The sequence below is a fragment of the Rosa rugosa genome, chromosome 1 (genome assembly GCF_958449725.1).
Source record: "Rosa rugosa chromosome 1, drRosRugo1.1, whole genome shotgun sequence".
Taxonomy (NCBI): Eukaryota; Viridiplantae; Streptophyta; class Magnoliopsida; order Rosales; family Rosaceae; genus Rosa; species Rosa rugosa.
Genome location: NC_084820.1, coordinates 53,508,403 through 53,518,802, shown reverse-complemented (window position 1 = coordinate 53,518,802; position 10,400 = coordinate 53,508,403). Strand labels below are relative to the sequence as shown.

The 10,400-nt window shown below is 41.9% G+C and overlaps 1 protein-coding gene across 1 annotated transcript; it reads right to left on the bottom strand.

Moving 5' to 3' along the window:
- Positions 1-6,702: 6,702 nt before the first annotated feature.
- LOC133725455 (uncharacterized) lies at positions 6,703-8,703 on the bottom strand. The gene has a single exon (XM_062152723.1). The coding sequence runs from the start codon at positions 8,583-8,585 to the stop codon at positions 6,861-6,863; it is 1,725 nt and encodes a 574-aa protein (XP_062008707.1). The 5' UTR covers positions 8,586-8,703; the 3' UTR covers positions 6,703-6,860.
- Between the last annotated feature and the right edge of the window lie 1,697 nt (positions 8,704-10,400).

Genomic DNA, 10,400 nt, shown 5'->3' with positions numbered 1-10,400 from the left:
ATTAGTTTGATTTCTGATTTGGTATACATTACATTCAGAGCCAAAGTCTTGATTTACCCAACGAGTGAAAAGTTAAGCCCAACACAACTATAAACGACAAATTATTCATTGGCAGAAAAAAGAAGAACGATCGAGCCCAAGTCGAAGCACCACCTTGAGCCGGCACTCTTTGTCTCCGGTCTGCATAAAGCGTTTGTGGACTGCCATCCTATAGGATCGTCATGCCTGCATATAATTAGAGACTTTTTTTTTTTTGGTCTGATGCATGTAATTAGGGACTTGGGGAGTGATGCCTTACTAAAAATAATAGATATAGTGAAGGGATCACGGATTTCTTTTTTGATCGTCACTGCCCACCATTTTCTTTCTTTTTTCCATCTTAACCTTCACACACCATGCACAAGTTAGTTAAATCATGTCCCGCTCTGTACTTTATAGCGTGAGCGCACATTAATCAATAATTATTTGATAATTAACGCAAAAATTAAATTTATTTTCTTATATTATAATAAGTTAACTCGCTCTATGCACCTCATTAGAAAAATCAACTCAGAAATTTGGTTAAACCAACTACATTGTGTGAAATTTGATGATTTTTCAGTTTTCTCCACCATCCTATCATATAAGTGACTACATATTGTGCTTGCATATTATTTCTAGTTTTCTACATGCTAACTTTCATGCATTTTGTAGTCCGTCACGGTAAAAGTATTGAACATTTTTCACATGAAAATTAAGCTAGCTAGTTAAAATGAAATTATATATGTCCATGATTAACTACTAGTGTCATACGTCCAACCTGAAAATATATGATATCAACCCTATATTTGGGAAGATGATTGGTGAACCCAAGATTAATATATGCACATGAAGCTACAAGAGAAACCCTAATAAAGGTTTTAACTTGCCTTCTAGTACACATTACCTTGACATCAATGTTGGAGAAGTGTGGCTTAAAAATTAGAGCCCTTTGGAATCCCACATCAGAAATGTGAAGAGTCTGTTAGAAAGTTAATCTTGCATATCTTCCGTATGAGATAAGCATGATCTATGTATATCTGTGAATATTTGTATTCCTTGGTTGTAGTTCCTTAATTGTAGCTGTAGCTTGATTGTAGGAATAGTTACCTTGTAATTAGGAGTCACTCCTTGTATATCTATTCACCGTGAATGAATGAAAATCTATTCTAGCCAAATATCTCTTTTTCATGGTATCAAAGCAGGACTAGAATCCTGACTCCATAGCCGCTGCACCTTGTCCCCTGTGCAACAAATTTTTTCTTCTCATTCCATTGTACTCTATATCTCGTACAACAATCCTCGATCTCGTCTCCATGGGAAATCAAAATTTCAAATCATTTTTCATTGATCATTCTGATCATCCAGCCTTGGTGATAGTGTTCAATCAACATAATCGACCAAATCAATCTAATCGGCAAAACGGTTCCTCCAGTTGCAATCCTCTCTCCGAGCAACAACTTCAGCAAGTTTTGGCTATTTTGAATCACAAAGGATTTGATGATTCTTCTAGTCCTCAATCACATTCGGCTGCCATGGCAGTTAAGAGCAACATGCCCAATCAGTCCTATTCTTCAGGTTTATCTAAGATCGCTTCCCGCAACTGGATCATTGACAGCGGGGCGACGGATCACATCTCTTCATCTCCTAAATTATTTTCGCATAAGAGTAAAAATTGTTCATTGCCTTCTGTGTTATTACCTAGCGGAGAAAAGGCTAAAATTGTTGCAAAAGGATCATTGCCTCTGAATTCTGTGTATTATCTGCTTGATGTATTATGTGTGCCTACATTCAAAGTTGATCTGTTATCGGTCAGTCGTCTGACAAGGGGCTTGAATTGTTCAGTGACATTTTTCCCATATTGGTGTGTTTTGCAGGATCTGGCTACAAGGAGGATGATTGGTTTGGGTAAGCAGCGTGATGGATTATACTATTTAAAAGCATTGGCAACGAAGAAAACCTTGACCAATTCCTATTCATCACCAAACCATCTACCAGCCTGCAACCTCACAACCTCCTCTACTAATCTCTGGCATAGCCGTTTAGGTCATGTTTCTCATTCCCCGTTAAAATTCATTGCTAAAAACTTCTTAAATCTTTCCGTTCAGCCTATCGATGCTTGCCCTATTTGTCCTTTGGCTAAACAACATCGCTTGCCATTTGGTGTTAGTTCCATTTCATCGGAAAGACCTTTTGATCTTATTCATTGTGATATTTGGGGTCGATACAAAAACCCTTCTCTTTCTGGTGCTCATTACTTTCTTACTATAGTGGATGATTACACACGTTTTACTTGGATATTTTTGATGAGACACAAAGATGAAGCACAATCACTTTTAAGACATTTCTTTCATTATGTGTCCACTCAATTCACATCTCGTATTAAAACTTTTCGAAGTGATAATGGTGCAGAATTTCTTTCACTTCAATCTTTCTTCAAAGATAATGGGGTTGTTTTTCAACACTCTTGTGTTTACACGCCTCAACAGAATGGGGTAGTGGAACGCAAACATCGTCACATTTTGCAAGTAGCACGAGCTCTCAAATTCCATGCACTACTCCCTACCCAATTTTGGGGGGAGTGTGTTCTTTCTGCAGTCCATATCATTAATCGTCTCCCCACTCCTCTTCTCTCTTTCCAAACACCTTTTGAACGTCTTTATAATAAATCTCCTTCTTTTTCTCACCTTCGGACAATCGGTTGCTTAGCTTATGCTACCAACCCTCGTGTCATTCATAAATTCTCCCCTCGTGCTATCAAATGTGTGTTCATCGGATACCCAGTTGGTCAGAAGGCTTACAAACTGTTTGATTTAACAACCCGAAAAGTTTTCACCAGTAGAGATGTAGTTTTTCACGAAAACACCTTCCCTTATGCATCTGTAGAATCCAGCCCCATTCCCTCACCTTTGGCCCACACATCTGGCCCAATTCATTTCCCCATTCACGACCCAACTCCATCTCTTGACCCTATGTTTGACTCTGCCCCTATTCCACCTGGCACTTCTCTCGAATCCACCGAGCACACAGCAGCCTCACCTCTCCCATCTCCTGCCATACCCATCGTCCTTTCTCCCTCAGCCACAACATCCTTGTCACCGGAACCACCTGTTCCCTCCTCTCCGTCACCTTCGCCTTCACCGGCGTCTTCACCAGAACCCTCACCCGACCCACCCGCCCCTGCTCCCGAGCCTCTTCGTCGCTCCAGCCGCACCACCGCCCCACCGGTGAAATTCCGAGATTATCTCTGTTCTCAGGTCACGCTTTCACCCTCCGACCGGTCATCTCCTTTGTTTCCAGGTCCACACAAGGGCACTCGCTATCCTCTCTCCAACTATGTCTCCTATCACCGCTACCCGCCTGCACATCGCTCATTCATCGCTCAGATCAGTCAGGTCACCGAACCGCGATCCTATTCGGAAGCTGCCGCCCATCCTGAGTGGCAGGAAGCGATGCGGTCTGAGTTGCAGGCCCTCCAAGCTAATGGCACGTGGACTCTCACTTCTCTTCCAGCCGGCAAGATCCCGATTGGCTGCCGTTGGGTGTACAAGATCAAACATCGCTCTGATGGCTCCATCGAAAGGTATAAAGCTCGTTTAGTGGCCAAGGGCTTCACACAAGTGGAAGGTGTTGATTATCAGGATACTTTTTCTCCCACTGCCAAAATTATTTCTGTGCGTTGTTTACTTGCTTTGGCAGCAGCTCGTGGATGGTCCCTTCACCAATTGGATGTTAATAATGCCTTCCTCCACGGGGATCTCCACGAAGAAATCTATATGTCTCCACCGCCAGGGCTTCGGAGACATGGGGAGGAACACTTGGTCTGCCGACTTCATAAGTCGTTGTATGGTCTGAAACAGGCGTCTCGCCAATGGTTCGCAAAGTTCTCTGAAGCTATTCGATCCGCTGGTTATGTACAATCCAGAGCTGATTACTCTTTGTTCACCAGAAAACAAGGCAAGTCCTTTACTGCTCTTTTAATATATGTTGATGACATCCTAATTACTGGAAATGATCCTGTGAGTATTGCTGTACTCAAGAAATTTCTTCATAGTCATTTTCGTATTAAGGATCTTGGGGACTTGAAATATTTCCTTGGAATTGAGTTTTCTGCTTCTAGAAATGGGATTTTTATTTCCCAACGTAAATATGCATTGGAAATCATTAAGGATACAGGGTTGATGGGAGCAGCCCCTGTTGACACTCCTATGGAACGAGGATTAAAATTGTCTGACAAAAGTGACCTGCTCAAGGATCCGGCTCGTTACAGAAGACTAGTCGGGAGATTGATATATCTTACTGTTTCGCGGCCGGATATCACATATTCTGTACATGTATTAAGTAGGTTCATGCATCAGCCTCGACAACTTCATATGGAAGCAGCTCTACGTGTTGTACGTTATCTTAAAAATGCTCCTGGACAAGGTTTGTTTTTCTCTTCAACAAGTGATTTCAGACTGCGGGCCTACTGTGATTCAGATTGGGCAGGCTGCCCGATTACTAGACGATCAACCACAGGCTATTGTGTTTTTCTTGGTCCTTCGCTGGTTTCATGGAGATCCAAACGACAGAAAACGGTGTCGCTTTCTTCAGCTGAAGCAGAGTATCGAGCCATGACCGGTGCTTGTTGTGAGTTAACATGGCTTCGATATCTTCTCAGAGATTTAGGAGTGATGCATCAGGAACCCGCCTTGCTATATTGTGATAATAAAGCCGCATTGCACATTGCAGCAAACCCTGTTTTCCATGAGCGAACTCGACACATTGAGATGGACTGCCACTACATCAGAGATAAAATCCAAGATGGTTCAGTTGCTACAAAATTTGTCAGTTCTACACATCAATTGGCGGATGTCTTAACCAAGGCTTTGGGAAAGGAGATTTTTACTCCTATGATTCGCAAGTTGGGAGTTCGAGATATTCACTCTCCAACTTGAGGGGGAGTGTTAGAAAGTTAATCTTGCATATCTTCCGTATGAGATAAGCATGATCTATGTATATCTGTGAATATTTGTATTCCTTGGTTGTAGTTCCTTAATTGTAGCTGTAGCTTGATTGTAGGAATAGTTACCTTGTAATTAGGAGTCACTCCTTGTATATCTATTCACCGTGAATGAATGAAAATCTATTCTAGCCAAATATCTCTTTTTCAGAGTCATCCTTAGGTTATAAGGAATGATACCACAAACATTAATGCCGAGACCTTTTGTATTAAAACCCCATACCCGTTCTGCACCGGGTGACTAAAGTGGGGGGAGTATCGGCATTATTAGATCCGTGTGTGGGACTCATTTGCCACTTCCGCACAACAATCAAATAGGGGTCAGCATTGGGAGAGTTTGTTGGTTGTTTGGCCGGCTCGTGGACACGAGCCGGTATGCATCGAGCTTCAATTGCGGGCAACATAAATGAATATTTTCCGTCATTTATATAATTTAATGTTTACCTATTTCACTTCTGAATCATATGCTTAAGCAACATTTACAACGATGCTAACTTGGTAATTAATTCGTATATATACCATTGGTAAGCATCATTTATAAACCATACTTAATTGGTCATTAATTACGTTGCAAATTTAGCTGTTCAAGTTCTTGGTCAAACCAAAAACAACAAATTTATATGATAATTAAGTTCTAATCAAGTTTCTTTTGCTTCTAGTTTACTTCTACATATGATTGCCAAGAGTTGCGCGCAGCCTGTAGACAACTTATCTAGGTATGCAAGTTGTTGACCACTGTTCTCTACCACAGAAACAATGTGTCTAATAAGCATGGATTATAAACGGGTTGGTTTTCTTGCTTTACAAATCACAAGTTGGGTTGGTTCTAGCCTTGATCTAAAAGCAAGAAAAGGATATAAATTAGTTTGGGATATATAATTACAGCCGCCTTAATTGTTAGCTGTTATTTCTTAAGGTCACTAATTCTTTTGAACAAACTATTCAGCTCTTGAAAACTTCCGTTGTCAACCTAGCTTTGTGTGTTGGTTGCATAAATTACGGCAGCATCAGTCATCGATCATTTACTATATATTAAACCAGATCGACACTGTTCATCGGTTTAGTAACGATACTGGTTCGAGCCGAGCCGCTAAATTAAAAGACCGTTTTGTCCTTATCTTTCTCTTCCTGCGCTCGCTCTCCTCCCTCTCTCACCTCTGCACATCTTTCTGTGTTTGCTGAGGTTTTTCCAGCCTATCTCACTTGCAGACGACTTTGTAAAACATTTTTTTTGATGCGACTTTGTAGAAACATTACGTGCTTGTGGGATTCACAAGTCATAACTAATACATGAAGCCTAGAAAACCACTTCAACATATACAGCTCGTTGTTTAATCAAATGAATTATGTTAGCAAAAACTTCTTACCTCTTAAGAAATAAATATGATGACACACCTAATTAGAGTATGTAATTAATCGTGTATTCCAATTTTATAGAGAAAAACTATTGTATATGTAAAGATCTCTCATTTATTATAAACGAAGGTTACCATTATTATTCGCTCTCATATAGTCGAGCATGTATTGTATAAAGAATATATATCAAAATTCAAATTAAAAAATTGGTATCAAATTTACTCATAAACAAATTAATATATAAAAACTAATGAATTCCATACAAAGTCTGACAATCATGAAATCCAAATTCCCAGGCTCACAAAATAAAATGAAAGAATTGTACCTCCAAGAACTAAATATTGTGTATACTGTTTGTATATGTTAGAAAACTCCATAAACAAGTAAACAACTCAACTCAACTCAACTCATATAAACATATCTACCATATCCTCAACCTCAATGTATCCATAACCGAGTAACCTCAACTTGGGCCTAATGGGCCTCATCCTTCCCTCGAATCCGGGCCCAAATTAGACCTCCTCTCATTCACAGAGTTGATCTTCTCCAACCTCAGACCAGCTCTGAACCTCGCAATGAAGGTATCAGCTTTCGTGTTCACATCTGGGCTCGGACAGAATATGGGTCTTGCCGGCGATTCATTTCCACTCAATGGGCTAGTCTCACTGGTCGGCGAATCCTCACCTCCGTCATCTAAATCCGGCGACCCACTTCTTGAGCTGTTGTTGCTTTTGATTCTAACAAAATCGCCGTGCACAGCATACTTCAGCTCCGGCATTCTGAACGGCGGCAATGGCGGCGGCGGAGGAATGCGTGACATTAGTGGTGAGTCCCCTCCGCTGTTTGCATTATCATCTTCTATAATGTTGGAGCTCTTAACCTTGACCGGCAATGGCGGCTTCTGAGCCGTCATCATGGGCCTGACTTGGGCCTTGTTTCTCGACAATCGAGTGGCGGAAGTGACCGGCGGCGATGGAGGCGGCGGCGGTTGCTGTGAATTTGAGTGATGAGATTTTTTGGGTTTTGGTTTCTTTGATTGGAACAAGCTGTGGAAGACTGATGGTGGCGGCGGCGGTGGGGGTGGCGGAGGTGGCGGCGACGGCGGAGGATGTAGAGGCATTGAAGAAGAAGCCGCAGCAGAGTTGAGTAGAGCTTCGAAATTTTCGAGACTCTTTTGTCTCTGCTTCTTTTTCTTCCTCCTCAGTGAAGTTATCAAGAACTCTTTAGTAGTGGCAACTCCTCTCTTCTTCACATTCTTCCCTCTCTTTTTCTCCACCTCTTCATATTCCGGCAACGCCGCCCATTTCGGCGGCGATGGTGAAGCCGGTACAGGCGCTGGCTGTCGGAAATTACTCTTCACATCCGAATCATCATTTCTGCTCTCTTTCTCCCCAACAGCTTGGTACGTCCTCTTCGACTTCCGCGGCTGAGGCGCCACCTCATGCGGCGGAGATAACGGCGGAGAAGGCGACGATACCGGCGGCAGAACAACAGACTCCTCGGATGTTGGTGTAGATGATGGAGAAGCTTGTTCCGTACGGATCACATAAGTGTCCACCGGAATATTCTTGATGCGACTCGCATCATATCCATATGCTTCGTGCCAGGACGCCCGACGGCGGTGTTGCCGGACCTGATCGGAGTCGGGAACCCGGTAGTTGCTGACGTGGGTATCGTCGTAGAATCGCCACCTGTCATCTCTGGCGATCCATTCGGAGTCTTGTCGGAGATCAGGGTACGAGCTGCTGCTTCTCATGGAGCCCACTCTGTTAACAACACGATCATTGTACACCGTCGGATCTGAATACTCGTACCACTGACGCGGCGTGGACGGGATTGATTTGACCACCTCTTGCGGCTGAGCAGCAGCAGCAGCAGTAGCCGGAACGCCGCTGCGATCGCCGTCGTCGTCGTTGCCGGCGGTGTTTCTGCCTAGAAAGCCGCAGACAATGGCGAAGAGGACGAGGACAAAGTTGAGGGAGTCCCAGCTCTTCTTCACCGTGTTGGGTCTGAAAATCTGAGAAGTAAAGGAATGCACAGATGGGACTATGATAAATATGAAGGCAAGAGCTACGGCGAGGAGGAGGAGGAGGATGAAGGCGCCGGAGCTGAAGAGGAGAGAGGATGTAGAGCGGCGGAGGCTGCGGCGGGGAGTGTTGGGTTGCTGCCGGAGCCAGAAAGGTGGAGACATATCTTCGTCTTCTTCCATGAGAAATTCTGGGTTCTTGTTCGTTTTGGCTTTGGTTAAGAAAGTTGGGAGCTTTTGTGAGAAAGAAGAGAATAATGGTGTGGTTTTGCTTCTGGTGCTGTTTTTTTTGCTTTAGCTTTTGCGGGTTATATAATAAGAGAAGCATAAGTTGTGTGCTGCCTGTCATTGCTCGAATGACAGCGAAACCAAATTGTTTGTTTTTGTAACACATGCAGAGAAAGAGAGAGTAAAACCATGTGCTCTATGATTGAGATTTTTCTTGGAATTTTTTTATGGTCATACACTCATACACATTCCGCGTATGAGCGCAATCATTATACAAGAAAAGAAGAAAATGACATAACTTTGAAATAGAATACTCTAGGATGAGTGACGTGCATAAGTGCATTGGCTTATAGAAACTTATTGAGGCTCCTCTCAAGTCTCCCCCAAGTACTATGTATCATCTATTTTGTTGTGTCTCTAAAAGCAATTCCCTTTTTTTTATATAGTATATATCAAGAATTTCATGGGGAAGTACTGTAGCAAGCTTTGGCCGCAAGAAAGGCATGGATTTTGGACTTTTTGGTCTTGGAAATGGCCAGGGCATAGTGTTTTTGTTCTCATTTAGCTACAATTGAAATCCCACTAAACTATTTTGGCAATGTACCTTGCCAATAGAGAGGCACAAGTTACTCGGAAACTTTGCTCGGCAAGATTTTTCAATCCACGAAACATAATCTTCTCAAAGAGGATTAACATGGTATTCGTTTGGTTGGAGGAGATTTTAAGTTTGAATTATCTAATAAATTGTTGGGTTGATTTGTACTTATTCACTTCGTTCGTATCATCTTACTTAAATGGCTAGACCTACATTACGCGTGACGTGTGTGGCCGACCTTAGTTTTCTAGCCTAAGTAGCAATTTTCAAACTAAGAGTTAATAATTTTTCTTCTAAAAATATATACCATTTATTTCTTAAATGAAAGTAGGAGATCTAATTTTGAGTAAAAATAGGGAGGTGCCTTACACTCTTGCCCCAAATCCAGGTTGACCCGGGTTTTGCAAGAAGAACAAGTAGCAAGTACAGCTTGCAAACACACTAACTTGTGTTTGAAGACACTGTCTATCCCAGCTGGGTGGCATAAACTGAACTTTCAACCCGCTGAAAAAGAGGCTGCCTTACATTGCATGAAAATCAAAACTGTCAAAAATTAAAAAAGACGACCCTCAATAAGTTTTATTTTCTTTTTCATCTTTTTCTTCATACAGATCAGGTAGGAAGGAGATACTGGACCTCAGTAGACGACAGCATGGGTATGATATAGACGATGGTAAGTCTGGAGTCCCTCCAAAACAAGGCTTCTTTCGGCGTCAGAGTAACAGCTCTTATTGCCAGAGGAGGGATTCCAAGCACGTGATGTATCAATGGTTTTGTTCAAGCACTCAGGCTAAATGGTATATTATAGGGTATATGCTGCTGGATTAAAAATAATGTGAATGCTGTATACGCAATGTGAAAAGCTAGTTTTGATTCTAGTCAAAATGTAGGGTGAATTACATAAAAATAAAGGTGAAATGGGAGACACACCAGACGGAGAGATTTTTTTTGTTGGTACTTCGAAACGTGACATACTTAAATTTTATTACAATAAGGTGAGGAAACCCAAAATATATCTTAACACCAATAAGTTTTCGCAATTGAAATTGCTAAATGGGACTTAATTTCCACACAAACGCAAACATGAACTTTCACATTCACATTTGTAGGTTATAAGCTTTAGCATCTCTGAGCTATCCGCTGAGTTGTTGTGTATCGTATCACAACTATAGTTT

Bases quoted from the DNA above. Each gene is read 5' to 3' on its own strand.
- LOC133725455 (XM_062152723.1), bottom strand. From the start codon at position 8,585: ATGGAAGAAGACGAAGATATGTCTCCACCTTTCTGGCTCCGGCAGCAA.